The sequence below is a fragment of the Saimiri boliviensis genome, chromosome 5 (genome assembly GCF_048565385.1).
Source record: "Saimiri boliviensis isolate mSaiBol1 chromosome 5, mSaiBol1.pri, whole genome shotgun sequence".
Lineage (NCBI taxonomy): Eukaryota > Metazoa > Chordata > Mammalia > Primates > Cebidae > Saimiri > Saimiri boliviensis.
The window spans coordinates 13913818-13930214 of record NC_133453.1 but is presented as its reverse complement, the minus strand read 5'-3'; the positions used below and the strand labels follow the sequence as shown (position 1 = coordinate 13930214).

The following is a 16397-nucleotide window of genomic DNA, read 5'->3' as shown; positions in this document are numbered from 1 at the left end:
CCTCATAGGTTTTGGATGTAGATTTCTTTTCATTATTAAAAATAATGTATAATAAGTGCCCATAGATGAGAAGCATCAAGGGAGAGGACATTTCATGAGTAAGGGAACAATACTGTATGTGAAAGATATTAAATGAGAAATATCTTTATAAAAATCTATCATTTCGGATTTTATGGTTGTAACTCAAAACTGGTATCAAATTGGTTTAAAAATACTAAGGGTTTATTAATTTTAAAGTAAAGCTATCCAGTGGCTTAATAATAATGCCTAGATTTTCCTCATGCAAGTATGGTTGTCCCCAGCTCCTGGGGCATACTGCCTTAATTATGTCATTGGTGCAACACTTTCAGGAGTTCTGCATTTCCTTCTGATTGGGTTAGCTTAGATCATGTTACAACTGGACACATGTTCTACTTTATTGTCACAAGGATCCCCAAATAGAGTTCTCAAATCTGAACTCTAGAATTCTTGGGATGTAGGGAATGAAGACTGGAATGGCAGCCGTCAAATGTCTGCAATAGAACACTCAAGAGACAATAGCTGCTGAAGATTTTTTCTTTGACAAGCTCTAATGCAGGAACATAATTTAGAAAGAATAATATAACTCTTGGGTTTAATAATTATGATTTGCTGTTTAGATGACACGGTATAATTGAAAGAATTTGAATTTTGAAGTCAGATTTTGACAGTGCTACTAGCTTCATGACTTAGAGCAAGGCATTAAGGTAGGCCACTACTTGCAGGTTGGCCTAGATCCATCCTCTTAGCCTCAGTTTCTTTATTTGTGATAAGAAGATAACATATAGCTCAGGTTTGTTAAGAGGATTAAATGATACTTATTGAGCACCTACTGTATTTGAGGATAGAGCTTATCAGGGGAGTTAGAGATACTGAAATAAGGCATGCTAACTGCCATTCCTTGATTTACCTGGAAAATATGAATCGTAGAAATAGTATCCACTGTCATGAATTCTAAATTTTAGGATAGTGGCATCCCTTCTATCATTCATAGTAATATCTTTTTTAAAAGTAAATTGAACTAGTATCTTATTGTTAATGTTACCAGACTTGGAGCTAATCTTTCCTGTTTCTTTTTTCCCAGATGACTCTTCTATATGCTTGAATGATGTTCTTTCAGAGTGTATAACTGAATTTAGATTGTGAACCTTTAAAATAGAGCAGGGATTTATATTCTTAATTCCTTTTTTAGATACTTGATGTGGCCACATTCCGTTAAGTATTTTGATAATGTAACATTTCAATTTAGAGTAAGTGGCCAAAATATTTGATACTTTTTTTCTTTCTTTCTTTTTTTTTTGAGACGGAGTTGCTCTGTTGCCCAGGCTGGAGCACAGTGTGCGATCTCAGCCTACTGCAACCTCTGTCTCCCAGGTTCAAGCCATTCTCCTGCCTCAGCCTCTCAAGTAGCTGGGATTACAGGTGCCCACCACCACGCCCACCTAGTTTTTGTATTTTTAGTAGAGATGGGGTTTTGCCACGTTGATTGGCCAGGCTGGTCTTGAATTCCTGACCTCAGGTGATACATCGCCTTGGCCTCCCAAAGTACTGGAATTACAGGCGTGAGCAATCTTGCCTGGCCTTGATACTTTTTTAATCGTGAAGGACACATTTTTTATTTTAAACAAATGTTTATTAAGTGCCAGTTACTAGCTGATGTGCTGGAGATATAACAGTTAAAGTATTTATTGAAAAAAATAAAATAAAAACTATTCGAGGGCTAGCTGTGTGACAGACATTCTAGTAACAGTCATACGAGGAAGGTGCTATTATCCAGACTGAACTTTAAGTTGTAAAATTAGTACTCACTCTTAGTGTTTTGCTGTTATAACCTGCTAGAATTTGGGATCTGGAACTTTGCTGATTCCACCACCAAAGAATGTGTGGTTACCATGGTTACTGTAAATTGTTGTGAATTCTATATTTTGGGAATTTAAATGGTAGATTTTACTTCATTGTGTTTTAAATGGCAGAATAGACCTTTTTTTTTTTTTTTGAGACGGAGTTTCACTGTTGTGGTCCAGGCTGGAGTGCAGTGGCGCGATCTCAGCTCACTGCAACCTTTGCCTCCCAGATTCAAGTGATTCTTTTGCCTCGGCCTCCCAAATAGCTGGGATTACAGGCATGCACCACCATGCCTGGCTAATTTTTTTTTTTGTATTTTTAGAAGAGACGGGGTTTAACCGTGTTCGCTAGGGTGGTCTCGAACCTCAGACCTCAGGTAATCCACTTCCCTTGGCCTCCGAAAGTGAGCCACCATGCCCCGCCCAGAGTAGATATTTTATGATGCATCATAAATGTTTGCTTTATGGCTTTGTCATGTCTTTTATTATTTTTGAATAACTTCTTAACTTCAAAATGTGTGTTCTTATTTTTGAGTTTTATTGAGAAGATTCAGTGGGAAGGTGGTGGCATTCCACCAGCAATTCTTTTGAATTTGGCACGTCCGTACTACCATGTGCCGTAATTCTCTTGCTATTTTTTATATTTGAACTCTAATTAGAAGCTCTCATTCTATGCGCTCAGGATTGATAGTAGATAAGTTTATTAAAAAAATTCAGTTAAAGCAAGCAATCAGTAAAAAAGAGAAAAATATATACATCACACATATATATACATGTATCTATTATATAGATATATATATTTAGCACACATAGTTTTTTTTGTTTGTTTGTTTGTTTGGGTTTTGTTGTCGTTTTGAGACAGGCTCTCTATTGCACAGGCTGGAGTACAGTGGCAATATGGTGGTTCACTGCATCCTTGACCTTCCCAGGCTCAGGTGATCCTCTAACCTCAGCTTCCCAGGTACCTGGGACTATAGGTGTGTGCACCATGCCCAGCTAATTTTTGTATTTTTTTTGTAGAGATGGGGTTTTGCCATTTTGCCCATGCTGATCTCCAACTCCTGGCTCAAGCAGTCCTGCCACCTTGGTCTTCCAAATTGTGGAGATTACAGGTGTGAGTTACTGTGCCCTGCCTCAAGATTAGGTTTTTAAATTTTAACATATAACTGTTAATTTGCTGGCATGTAAGACTTTGACTATAGGTCCACTGATTAGATTCTTTGTCTTCTAATATAACCCAGACTCATGCTGTGCTAATTGTGATTTTTAGCATTTTAATGTACTTATAAAACAGTTTGAATGCTGAATTCTTCTAGGTTTTTATTTTTTTTTTCTCACAGTCCTTTACAGTTCTTTTTTTGTGGTCAAATAACAGCTTATCTTAGCGACTTGTTTTAGTCTCTAAAATACTTAGTTTACATGGAAACAATTCTCACTTGTGTCATTGTTTTATAAGACATTCATTTAAACTATATACTCACCAAGTACAATACCAACTGTATTACCAAATACTATACCAACCATTTTGGTAATCATACAACTCACTCTCCTGAGAGAGGAGCAGGAGAGAGTGGCCTTCTAGCCATGAATGTTCATTGTGCAGTAGGCATTAATTTTAGCTTTTTCAGAGGGAAGGAGAAACATACATTTAACCAGCAAATTGGATAAGAAGGATTCTTCTGTATTGCTCTGTGGGTACCTTTTATACTGGGAAAACTCCAGCGTTCAGGGCATGGTGACATCATTTGACCATAACCGGCTATGAAGGTATCATTTCCATGTTAAGGCTTTTTCTGTTACTCATTCATCCATGATTTTTGGCATGTGATTTTTAAACACTGGCCCTTAGTTTCAAAGTGGATAAAATACAGTTTAGATTACATTTACATTAAATTTTATAATATTAGTGCATTATAAATGAAAATAATTAAAATATTGTTTTAAAGGAACTTGCTGAGCTCTGGATCTCTATTTGAAAATCATTGCCTCTTTAGAAACCTCTGTATCTTTTCTGATAGCATTCTTTGGAAAACAGGCAAATCTCCATATTTGATATTTTCCGTGTTTTCTATGCAGCATGCATGATGCTCAGATTTGTGAGAAACTCTTATGGGAATATTCAGGACTAGGTGTTACTACCCCGCCCCCCATCTTTTTCTTCACTCCATAATGCATTTTCTATTTCAAATCAAAGTGATGATTGTCTAGGGAAATACAACTTGGATACCTTTAATGTATATAAGAAACGTTTTTAAGTCATTTATAACTTTGAGTACTTACATTAGTAGCATGTTCCTTCTGACATCCTTTACAACCTTACACATGAGAACTAAAGACACCTGATTGAACATTAGAATGAAATTCATGAACTAACTATACAGTGGGTACAGGAAACTTACTTGAATTGTTTGAAATACAGAGAATGGGATTTTTGTTTGAGTTACAACATACTTTGCTCAAAGACTTTTGAATAAGTAGCAATCTTTTTGATTGACACCATACATGTTTTGTAGAGGGAGGGAGGTAGTAATTATACCTTACTTTTATTCTGGTTGCTTACTGTAGGAGGAATGTTAACAAACTGGAGCATGCTCCAAGGAATGTAATCAAGATGGTAAAGAAGTTTGAAGCTATGTATTAGAGGAACATTTGCAGGAACCAAAAATGCTACTAAAGAAGAAAAGATTAGACAATGGGAAGCTGTACACATGATCTCTGTCATTGGGTAATTTAAGGCATTGGGAGAGGTAATAGATTTATTTTTATAACTGTAGGGGGAGATACAACACCAGTGTTCGTATGTTATGGAGAAACAGTTTATGTTTAGAAAAGGAAAAAGGAATTTTCCTTACAATTGTTGGATTCCAAAAATTCTTGTCTTTTTCTGCATTTCTTTTTTTTAAATTTTATTTATTTTATTTTATTTTATTTTTGAGATGGAGTTTCACTCTTGTTACCCAGGCTGGAGTGCAATGGCGCCATCTCTGCTCACCGCAACTTCCGCCTCCTGGGTTCAGGCAATTCTCCTGCCTCAGCCTCCTGAGTAGCTGGGATTACAGGCACGCGCCACCATGCCCAGCTAATTTTTTGTATTTTTAGTAGAGATGGGGTTTCACCATGTTGACCAGGATGGTCTTGATCTCTTAACCTCGTGATCCATCCACCTCGGCGTCCCAAAGTACTGGGATTACAGGCTTGAGCCACTGCGCCTGGCCAATTTTATTTTGTTTTTGAGCTGGAGTCTTGCTCTGTCTCCCAGGTAGGAGTGCAGTGGTGCCATCTCAGCTTACTGCAACCTTCATCTCCCAGGTTGAAGAGACTCTCCTGCCTCGGCGTCTCTGTTAGCTGAGATTACAGGCATGAACTGTAATGAACTTCCTTTAATATGATCAGATGTTTTAACTCCTTTTTCTTTTTCTTTCTTTTTTTTTTTTTTTAATAAAACACTTCTGGGTACTTTTGTAATCATCTGCTCTAGAAGTGCTGTTGTCTAGGTCTGCTGTGCACCTCTCATACTGGAACTTTTCTTCTACCTTCATTCTGGAAATTCCCTTCACCTGTAACCTATGTTAGACGCTCTCTTTCCAGGACCCCCCACATTTCCATTATCCTCCTGATGACAGGTGAATGAGAGGTCATTTTCGAAAGCCACAAAGCTGAAAATGTTTTATTCTGCCCTTATTTTTAAACTTAGTTTGTCTATACTCACAAAGGTGAAAATACTTTACCCTTGGAACTTTTAATGTATTGCTTAGTTGTCTTCAAACCTTCAGTGTTGCTGTTGAGAAGTCTGATGCTGTTCTTGTTACTGATTCTTTCTGACCCACTTTTTTTCTTCCCTCTTTTGGAGTATGTAAGATCTTCTTTTATTCCTGCTGTTCAGAACCTCATATTGAAGTATTTTGGTGTAGGTCTTTTGTTCAATGTTTTAGGCTTTTTTTTTTTTTTTGACTCTGTTTGGAAACTCACGCTTTTTATAGTTCAGACATATTTTCTCCAGTCTTCTTTTTTGGGGAATATAAAAGGCTGTGATGCCACTGTTCTGGAAGCCAAGTTGAGGGAGGTGACTGTCATTCTGTGTGTTCAGTCTCAGATAATCCTCCAGTTTTTAACATGATCTTCAGCAGTATCTGAGTTTGGAGTCTCTGTGCTATAACCTCTTTAAACTTTCCTTTGGACTTCTGCCTAGGGCTGGTGGGAGTTTGCTTTTGACTGTTGAGAAGCTGGAATGTCTAATGATTTCTGACCCCACGTTAGCCCCCATCCTGTATCTAGTTCCTTCAGTAAGTCTTCATAGGCCCTGTGATGGGAATCAATTTCCATTTGGCTTCTCCCACCTTTGCAGGAGCTTTTGTTTTTCGCTTTCTCCATAAAATCAGTCACTGCTGTAGGATATAACGCTGCAGGTTTTTTTTTTTTTTTTTTTGGAGACAGAGTCTCACTTTGTTACCAGGCTGGAGTGCAGTGGTGCGATTCTGGCTCACTGCAACTTCTGCCTCCTGGGTTCAAGCCATTCTCCTGCCTCAGCCTCAGGAGTAGCTGGGACTACAGGCACGCGCCACCATGCCCAGCGAATTTTTTTGTGTTTTTAGTAGGACGGGATTTCATCATGTTGGCCAGGATGATCTCCATCTCCTGACCTCTTGGATCCGCCTGTCTTGACCTCCCAAAGTGCTGGGGTTACAGGCGTGAGCCACCGCACCCAGCCTTTTTTTTTTTTTAATCTTCCAAATTTTGTTATTAGAGAACTGTCATGTGCTTTGGGCTGCTCTCTTGTTTTCTGACCCTGTTTATTTATTTTAATTTTTGTGGGTACATAGTAGGTGTATGTATTTATGAGGTACACAAGATGTTTTGATATAGGCATACAGTGTGAGATAAACGCATCATGATAACCCTCTGTCTCTTGTTGGCTAATACCTTCGTATTCCTTTGCTGTCATTTCATGGGGGGTTTGGGGATGTGAAGACATATAGATTTTGTCTACCACTTTTAACTAGAATGACTTAAATAGGTTTAAATCATAACCTGAATAGTATTTTTTAGAGTGTTACAAGGACCTTATGGCATAGTGTTTGTGACTTTCCCAAAAGCCCGAAATAACAATTGGGATTTATATCATGCTTATTATTATATATGGAAAGCTAAATATATTCAGTTTTTTAAGGTTGGACTCTGGATAGACAAATATTTTGGACTAGCCAACATATACAGTGTCTCGGCATCCATAGTTTGTAGATTTAGTAACCTACTAAAGGCATCTTCCATCTGTCCTAGATTTTAAATGTATTATTTTATACTATGAAACATTATAAATAATATTTTTAGTAAATAATCAGGATGGGCTAGATCTAAATGTCAACTTTATTACTTTCTGCCAATATTATTAGCAACCACGTAAACTTCCACAGGTTATTAAAAATATTTTAACCAGCTTCTCCCTCAGCAGGAGAAAAACAATTAATAAAACTAAATAAGCTTTCCTACTTACTCATCCAGCACAGATTGTTATGTGAATTGAACAAATGGCTATTTGCAAGATTGTTTGAGGCCTAGTTAAGAGCAGCATACTGATGGACATATGGAATGAGTCACACCATCTGGTTATTGTCATACCTGGGTGGTGGTCATTAAAACGAAATCTCCTGGGGATCTGCAGATGACTTAATTACACTACAAAAACATACTGGGCTGCACGAGTAGGTTACTTTGAACTTCTCGAAACCAGTTAACTTGCAAACATATTTTCAAAATATCAAAACTGCAGTTATTAAGTGAGGTTGTTTTTTTTCTTGCTTGTTTGTTTATTACAAACCTGAAGACTTAAAATGTGTATTTTAGGATCTGGAATGGGTGATACTTCAGTATTGGCCCTATAAAAGTAATGTGGTTTACTTACCCAACACTTTCATCCAATAGTTATGACTAATATCATTACAGAAAACTGTTTTATAAACACCGAGTTCACCCTGCAGCTAGACGAGCCTTAGCAAGAAAGAGAAGTGACACTAGGTTCCAGAAATACATCTTAAAAATATTTGTTTTGATTTATGAAGGATGTTATTTACTTAAACGATTAAATTTGGTAGGTGAAGATGGTCTGCTAATGATAAAAAATTTAATTAGTGTGAAAATTTTGGTTACTATAGAAACATGAAATCAGGACTACAGTTTTTTATTTCTTAAGTTAACATACATTGTAATTTTTTGGTACAAGGTTCTGTAAATCTTAACATGTGTAGATTCATGTAGCCACCACTAAAATTAGAACATGCAAGTTTTCCATCACCCCAGAAAACTCTTAGGCCTTGTTTTTCCTCACCTCCTGGCAATTACTGATCTGTTCTTCCAACACTACAGGTTTTGTCTTTCCAATAACGTTGTGTAAATGGACTCATAACTTTTCTAGATTGCCTTTTTTCATTCAACCTCTTATCTTAAGATTAATCCAAGTTAGTTGTCATTTAATAGTTTTTTCTCCGTATTGCTGAGTAGTATTCCATTGCTTGTTTGTTTTTCCACTGCCCATTTGAGGATTTTCTAGTTCTTGAGATATATATGAATAGAAATGCTGTAAATGTTTATGCACAGGTTTTTTCGCTGAACATAAGTTTTCATTTCACTCGAGTAAATATCTAGGGCTAGGTTGTATGGCAGATAATGTTTAATTTTATTAAAACATTGACAAAGCTTTTGGTTTTGTTTTGATTTTTCCGTTTACTGGTAGAATTCCATTTTCTTTTAAGGTCACAGTTGAAATTGTACTATTGATAACATTTCAGACTTAATCAGCATTTTAATCTTATATTAATATGGGGTCTATAAAAATACACAGTAGTCTCATTTAGGGTTTTTTTTTTTTTTCTTTTGAGACAGAGTTTTGCTCTGTGGCCCAGGCTGGAGTGCAGTTGTGCAACATCGGCTCACTGCATCCTCTGCCTCCTAGGTTCATGTGATTCTCCTGCCTGAGCCTCCTGAGTAGCTGAGATGACAGGCATTTGCCACCATACCTGGCTGATTTTTATATTTTTAGTAGAGATGGAGTTTCACCATGTTGGCCAGGCTGGTCTCAAACTCCTGACCACAGGTGATCTACCTGCCTTGGCCTCCCAAAGTGCTAGGATTACAGGCGTGAGTCACCACCCCCACCTCATTTAAATGTTATTGTTGGTAAACATGTTCATTCGATCTCATTAGTTATATGCAAGAACTGTTAACATTTTAGAGTATTTGGTTTTTTTTTTCATATTTAAAAAAATGGTTTGAGAATATTATATAATTTTTATCTGAAAAAATTAAAGTACAAGTGTAAGTGCATAATGTCATACTTTTAAACATTGTCATTTAATCACTTCCTTTTTGGTGTTTCTGATGTTTTCCTATTATGAATAATGTTTGGTGAGTATCTTGTACATAGGTGGTCAGCTATATAAAGAATTCTTTGTTTAGAGTTGATTACCAGAAGTGGCATAGCTGGGTCAAGTGACAGTAATGAGGTTCTTAATAAAAAATGGTGAGTTTATCCCACTATCAGTGTTTGAGACCACTCATTTTTTGGCGGGGAGAGGCGGGGTGGGAGGCAAGACTACTCATTTTCTTTGCATCTCATCACTCTGAATGCTACTTAAGACATTAATGGATCAGTCTTCAGCTTTTTCTCAGACTCTTAAAAGCATGTGAAATCCATGTACAAAGCTTTGGAAGGCTAAAAAATGAAAAATCCTTGTATAGCCTTAGATCGAGAATATAGTTAATCTCCCTGGATAAATGGAATATAAAAGAACAATTAGAGAAAGCAACATGAACACACATAAAATTTCCTTGTGGTTACTCAATTTATGTGATAAATGTAGCCTTGTAAAATTGTCTGTCATTTTGTAAATTGAATCTTATTTTGAATGTACTGAGAGAGAGCTCATTTAAATAAATCCTGTAATGAGTAACAAATCCTGTAACAGATTTCACTTGGGAAAAAAATGTCCTTTCCTCATTTGGTTATGAGTACATTCTGGTTGTACTTGTTTCGTAAGTTCAAAATTTTGTTCACTTATTTAGGTAATATGAATACCTTCTTTGTGCATTAATAGACCCTGTGATATGGTAGGGCCTGGGATATATTTACACACTGCACTGCATTTGTGAGATTACATATGTGTGATGTAACTAAAAAGAGTTAGGGTTAGCTTTATGAATTGCTGTTTCCTCACTGAACAGTTTGAGAAGTACACAGGTATAGTTGTTTGCTCCAAAATTTCCAAAACATAATCATTTTAAAGGCTTCATATATCTTCATCAGAAAGTTGTTTTTTTGCCTTTTCCATTTTTAAAAAAGAGATATTACCAGAAAGTGGAAAGGTAAAGCCTTGTCTGGATCAAGGAGGAGATGTCACAGAATAAGGAGAGACAAAGTTACAAAGTGAGAGGGAAGTAGTAAAGGCATTTGAGAGAACAATAATATGTTAATTACTTTTTAAATTGTTAAAAATCCTGAAAGTAGTGGATTAAGTGTTGTTCTCATAATACCGATGAGTGATGAGTTGGAAACAAAGTGTTGCGCCCTGAGTAATAATGACTTTTCTTAAGTTTCACTTTGGGAAATTTATTTATTTATTTATTTGTTTGATACGGAGTCTCACTCTGTTGTGCAGGCTGGAGTGCAGTGGTGCAATCTCTGCTCACTGCAACCTCCGCCTCCTGGGTTCAAGCGATTCTCCTAACTCAGCTTCCCAAGTAACTGGGACTACAGGCGTGCGCTACCACGCCCAGATAATTTTTGTAGTTTTTAGTAGAGACAGGGTTTCACCACCTTGGCCAGGCTAGTCTCAAACTTCTGACCTCAAGTTTTCGTTCCACCTTGGCCTCCCAAAGTACTGGGATTACAGGCATGAGCCACCGCACCTGGCCACCAATTTGAAACTAATCTGTTTAGAGCTTTAATTTGTTCGAACTCCTGACCTCAAGTGATCCGCCCATCACGGCTTCCCGAAGTGCTGGAATTACAGACATGAGCCACCATGCCTGGCCAACTTGGAGAGTTTTACCAGAATAAAATTTCATTTACTTCTTGTTCAGTCTTTATTTCCCTATTTTATGACAACAGAAGGAAAAAAATCAGTATAAAATTTAAACAAAGCAAAGCAAAACAACAGCCAAACCCATTAACTTTTCCTTGCTTTGAAATATGAAACATGAAACAAATGAAGTATAACTTGTCTTAATTCAAATCATGTTCTGAAAGATGATATTTATCTATGACAAGGGGGAGAGAGAAAAAGAAGCAGTGAATTGAGGAGCTTCTACTTAATGTTTTGACAACATTTTTTGACAATTTTTTTTTTCTTTGAGACAGATTCTTGCTCTGTCGTCCAGGCTAGAAGTCAGTGGCACAATCTTGGCTTGCTGCAACCTCTGCCTTCTGGGTTCAAGCCATTTTTGTGCCTCAGCCTCCTGAGTACCTGAGATTACAGGTGCATGCCACCACGCCCAGCTTATTTTTGTATTTTTAGTAGAGATGGGGTTTTGCCATGTTGGCCAGACTGGTCTTTGAGTGATCTGCTCACCGTGGCCTCTCACAGTGCTGGGATTACAGACATGAGCCACAGTGTCTGCCACCTTAAAATAGCATATATTTCTAGAATGTTATGCACCATATTTAATAATTCAAAATGTTCTCAGAATATTTTTTAAAGACTTTTGGTACATTTACTATTTTATGTCATTGTTAAATCTCTTATTTAGTTAGCAAGAGTGATTACAAATTGATTGACAAATTTTTAAAAAATATTGCTACAGTAATTGCTGTAAGACCCAGATTTCAAATGAGACCTTTGTCAGAGGACATGATCCCGAAGTAGTTTTATGGAACTTTGCATAGGTTACTTGTTACTTTGCATAGATTATTTGACCATTTTTCTTGCGGGTGAATCTGCTCACAAGATAGTTGGACAACATGTAAATAGTTATTGACTCTTTGAGTGCATTTCCACTTAGTTTTTCATGTGTGTTCAAACATCAAGATTAAGTCTTTTTAAGGCCATCCATACAGAAAAGGACTGAGAGTTGTAAAGGACCTTAAAAATCGTTTAATCGTGTATTCAGCAGTTTTAAAATCTCTTTCCCATGTCCCTACGATTTCCTCTTGTACACTCACTGCCTTCTGAGGTAACTAAAAATGTTCTTTATTATAAATTTTTACTTGACTTGATGGCACGATAGGACTTTACCAGTTGTATCTCATCTTGTTACATTACTTTTCATATAGTTTTCTAAATTAGTCTTAAACTTACTTAAAGGTTAACAACTGTTTGATAAGGATATTTTTATAGTTCCAGTCTTAATATATCATTGTTGGTTTCTTAGGAAATATGAAATATTTAAAGAATTAAAATCCTTTACTATGGAGCTCTTCACATGTATAGTCTTTTTCTATCATTAGAAACACACTAAAGTACTCTTTGCATCTCCTAGAAGCTCATGTGTCACACTTACTTTGTGTTTTTAACTAGGTAGTTAATTGAGTTTATTGTTAAGTCTACTATTTAATGAGTCTAACCAAAGTTATTTTAACATCTATTATTTAAAATAATTTGAAAATACTTGGAGTTTACGAAATGAAAATACTGTTTGAAGTTTGTGCGTTGGTTTTGAATTACTATATGTGCCATTTTAAAAAATGTATGTACTAGTAAATTTTGTAAAATGTTTTATCTTTTAGGCGAGGATTAAATCCACCACACAGGGTGAAATCTATCTCCATGACAACATTCACACAACAGGAAATTGAGTTCTTACAAAAACATGGAAATGAAGTAAGTGTGTGTGTGTGTTTTTTTTTTTTTTTTTTTTTTTTTTTGCAATTTTCAACTTTTTTGTTGGCAGTCATTTTAATCAGGTTAATGAATTGTTTAAAATGTTGAATTTCATGGTCTTAAAAAAGTTATTTTTGTATTCTATATTTAGATATTTTAGAATGTACTCATTTAAAAATATATTTGGAATTAATCTCTACTACATAAACACTTTAAATCTGAGGTGAAATGTATGTATTTCAAATTCATCAGTCTTGAATATAAAAGGCATTTCAGAGTACGTCGTTATTACAATTACTGTTAGTCTTCGCTTTAAAGGTCAAAACGGGAAGATAATTTATTTTGTGATTTTTATATTAAACTTGTTAGGCTATTGTATGACCAGCTTTCACTTGAAGTCCTCTCCTTTATTTTTTCTAAATTTTTAACTTTGGATGTATATGTGATGTGCAATGTTTAGCAGGTATTCAGTAGGGAAGAGGTTAGTAGTTCTCAGTGGCAGCCAAGTGTCATGGGGAGCCAGATGGTATAAAGCTTTGGTTGGAAGCTTTTTTTCTTCTTGCCTTTAATGGGCTTTCAGTAATTCCATTCTGTTTGCTTGTTTGCTTTTAGTTATATGCTTTGCTGTTAGTAAAAGTTTTAAAACTTTTTCTAATTTTTTTAAATTAATAAAATTAGCAAAGAAAGTGGGCATTTTTTATAATCCTGGGGTAAGGATGAGCCAGTCAACCCAAGTTGATTAATAATAGCTATTATTATTTCACAGAAAAGTCTTATTTTCTAGAAAGAAATAAGTTGTACTTTAGTGGTACTCTCCCGGTTGCATCTTTGATATCCTTAATAAACATAAAATTAGTTAAATATTACGATTTTATAAGTTTTAATCTTCTCTTTGACCCTTAGAAAATATGTGCAAGCATTTTACACTTTGCCTTTCTTCCTAATACTTAGAAAGTCATATCCTAAAATCGTTTGCCTACTTGCGACGTCCATGTGCTTTTGGTTCTAAAATAATGAGGAAATATAAATTCACAGCTATGAAATATTTTAAAATACATGATTTAAAGAAGAGAGCATATTTTGAAGTCTCCAAATTTTGCAAATGACAAATTATTTTGAGTATTCAGATTCCAGACTAATGTGAATACATCATAAAAACGTGTAAAGCTGGATGAAAGGGTAGGAGGTTTTTAATGACAGTAAGCATAGAACAATATATATTTTGATTAAAATACAATTTGAACTATTTGTATAAAGTTTACAAGTAGGATTAACTTAACACTGCACACTTGAAGTTACTTTCTTAGAATATTGGCTTAGTGTGCAAAATTTTGGAAATTAGAATGAAATCAGAAATAAAGAATATTATTCTATTTTTAGATTTAAAATATGACAATAGGTAAAACCAGAGTAACAAAACTATGATGACAGCGGTCCATTGAAGAAGTCAAAATATAATAACATGTGAGATAAGGTTAGGTGGAGACTGGTCCAAAAAATACCAAGATTGAAGGAGTATATATTTTTAATTGTGGTAGGAACATTGATCCACCCTCTTAACAAATTTTTAGCTGTGCAAAATTTTATGCTTAACTATAGAGACAGTGTTGTATAGTAGATCTCTAGAAATTAATCGTCTTGTATAACTGAAATTTTGTGTCATTTGAATTACAGCTCCTCATTTTATCCTCTGCCCCTGGTGCCCCTGATTCTCCTCTCTGCTTCTATGGGTTTGACTATTTTAGATACCTCATGTAAATGGAATTAAACAATATTTGTCATTCTGTGATTGGCATATTTCATTTAGTGTAATGCCCTCAAGATTCATCTTTATTGTTATGTATGGCTGGATTTTTGAGGGAATATTTTTTAAGGCTGTAGCATTAAGGTAAATTTAGGATATGTAAAATAAATAGTTGATTTCAGGGCGCTCACTGTATCAGAAAGTAGAAGCAAAATATATGAAATGCATTCATGAATCTTAAGTCCTACAAAGAGGTATGCAGGTTGATAGACCACTCAGAGCACTTACCATGACAATCACTGTTACTGTGTTGGGCATTATGGATGTGGTTATAGATGTGTAACACTGGCTTAGTGGACAGAGGGCTCACAGTTGGAGTGACAGATAAGTAACATAATTGCAGCATGGTGTTAGATAAATAATGATAAGAATAAGAAGTATCAGAAGTAGTATGGAGAAGGGACATAGTCTTTTAGTAGGAAGGAGAGGATTGGGAAGACCCCACAGAAGAGGTAAAGCATTTACTGGTTTTTGAGGGTAACTAGGACCTAAGCCGATAGTGAAAGTCACTGAAGATGGAGCAAACAATACAAAAAGAAAAAGGGAAGCTTGCAATAGATTGCTAGGAAATATATTAACCTTGTAAATGCTTGTTAAGAAAGACAAACATACCTTCTCATAGTGTACCAAAGGACGTCTTAGAACCAAAATAATTGGACAGGTATATTTGGTTCTTTATAGTATTAACAGTATCTTTGTTTTTAAAATTTTGAGAGGTGTGTAGAGGGTGAAGATATGAAGTGTGAGATAGTTGCTACAGCTTTATAACCAAGTCTTCGTGGATTTCAAGTACAAGTGTTTTATTATCAGCTTATCTTAAAACCTTTAAATCATAAGTATCACGTATGTAGGGAATAGTACCAGAACTTAAGTTTACATTTCAAAATAAGTTGCCCTGTTTCTCTCGTCACCTTTCAGTAGTTTGGAAAGGACCATAATCAGTCACGTAAGTTTTGGATTAAAAAGGCACTACGATACATCTTGTGCATGAATGAGTTCATGCCTGAAGAAGGGTATTTCTAAAACTAAAAGATCAGAAAGTGTATTGGCTTTGGCAGCAGCCTTGGATCTTTGACCTCCACCAGGGAGTATTAGTATGCATGGGGGCATGTTTGGTTGTTGTCACTGTTGGAGGATGTTGCTGGCTTAAGCAGGCAAGCGCCATGAATGGTGAGTGACTTATAATGTTTCGAACAGAATTAACCTGCATGCCATATGCTGTGAATGTTCCTCTAGACGTTTATATATGGGAAACATCTGTGTACGATCATCTGCATATATATTTTAATTTTGTCTTACATACTTGCATTATAGTTGAACATCCTATTGCCAAAAAAAAGTAATGCTCCAAGCCCGGAATCAGAGTGGTGTGGGCTACCAAGTTACAGAGCAAACAGCATGGACACAATCACACAACTGATGGCAATACTAATTATATTTTAGTTATATATGAAATATATCTGTATTGGTCTGTATAGGTAGCTGTGGTAAGCAAATAATGTTATTACTATTTATAGATATGCATAGAGATGATACTTTTTCCAGAATATATCATTACTTTCTACAGAAAATAATGACACAAATTGGTTTGAAAATTTCTTGACTATTGCTTTAGTGTTTATAGACTTCTACAGTGTGTTTGGTGGAGCAGATATGTACATTATTAAGTTGTAGAACATAATACGTCAGATGCTAGTAAAATATTTTGCATTGGAGCACTTTGTATTTATTTGGTGAAGTAATTTTTGTCATTTTTTCAAAACCAAAATATTTCATAAAAAGGTTCCATGTATTTTGTAGTGCTTTCTTTTGTATCATACAGTTATTTTTAAAACAGATCTGTAGTGATCTTGGCACTGTGGCTCCCCTGTAATCCCAGTACTTTGGGAGGCAGAGGTGGGATGATTCTGTGAGGCCAGTACT

General features: G+C 35.6%; 1 protein-coding gene across 9 annotated transcripts in view; it reads left to right on the top strand.

Moving 5' to 3' along the window:
• AGFG1 (ArfGAP with FG repeats 1) overlaps nt 1-16397 on the top strand; it is a 72336-nt gene that overhangs the window by 2608 nt on the left and 53331 nt on the right. For all 9 annotated transcript variants that reach the window (XM_039469861.2, XM_039469860.2, XM_039469858.2 and 6 more), the window contains exon 2: nt 12577-12670. In XM_039469861.2, the coding sequence (XP_039325795.1) occupies nt 12577-12670 (94 nt within the window). The remainder of the gene's footprint in view (nt 1-12576; nt 12671-16397) is intronic.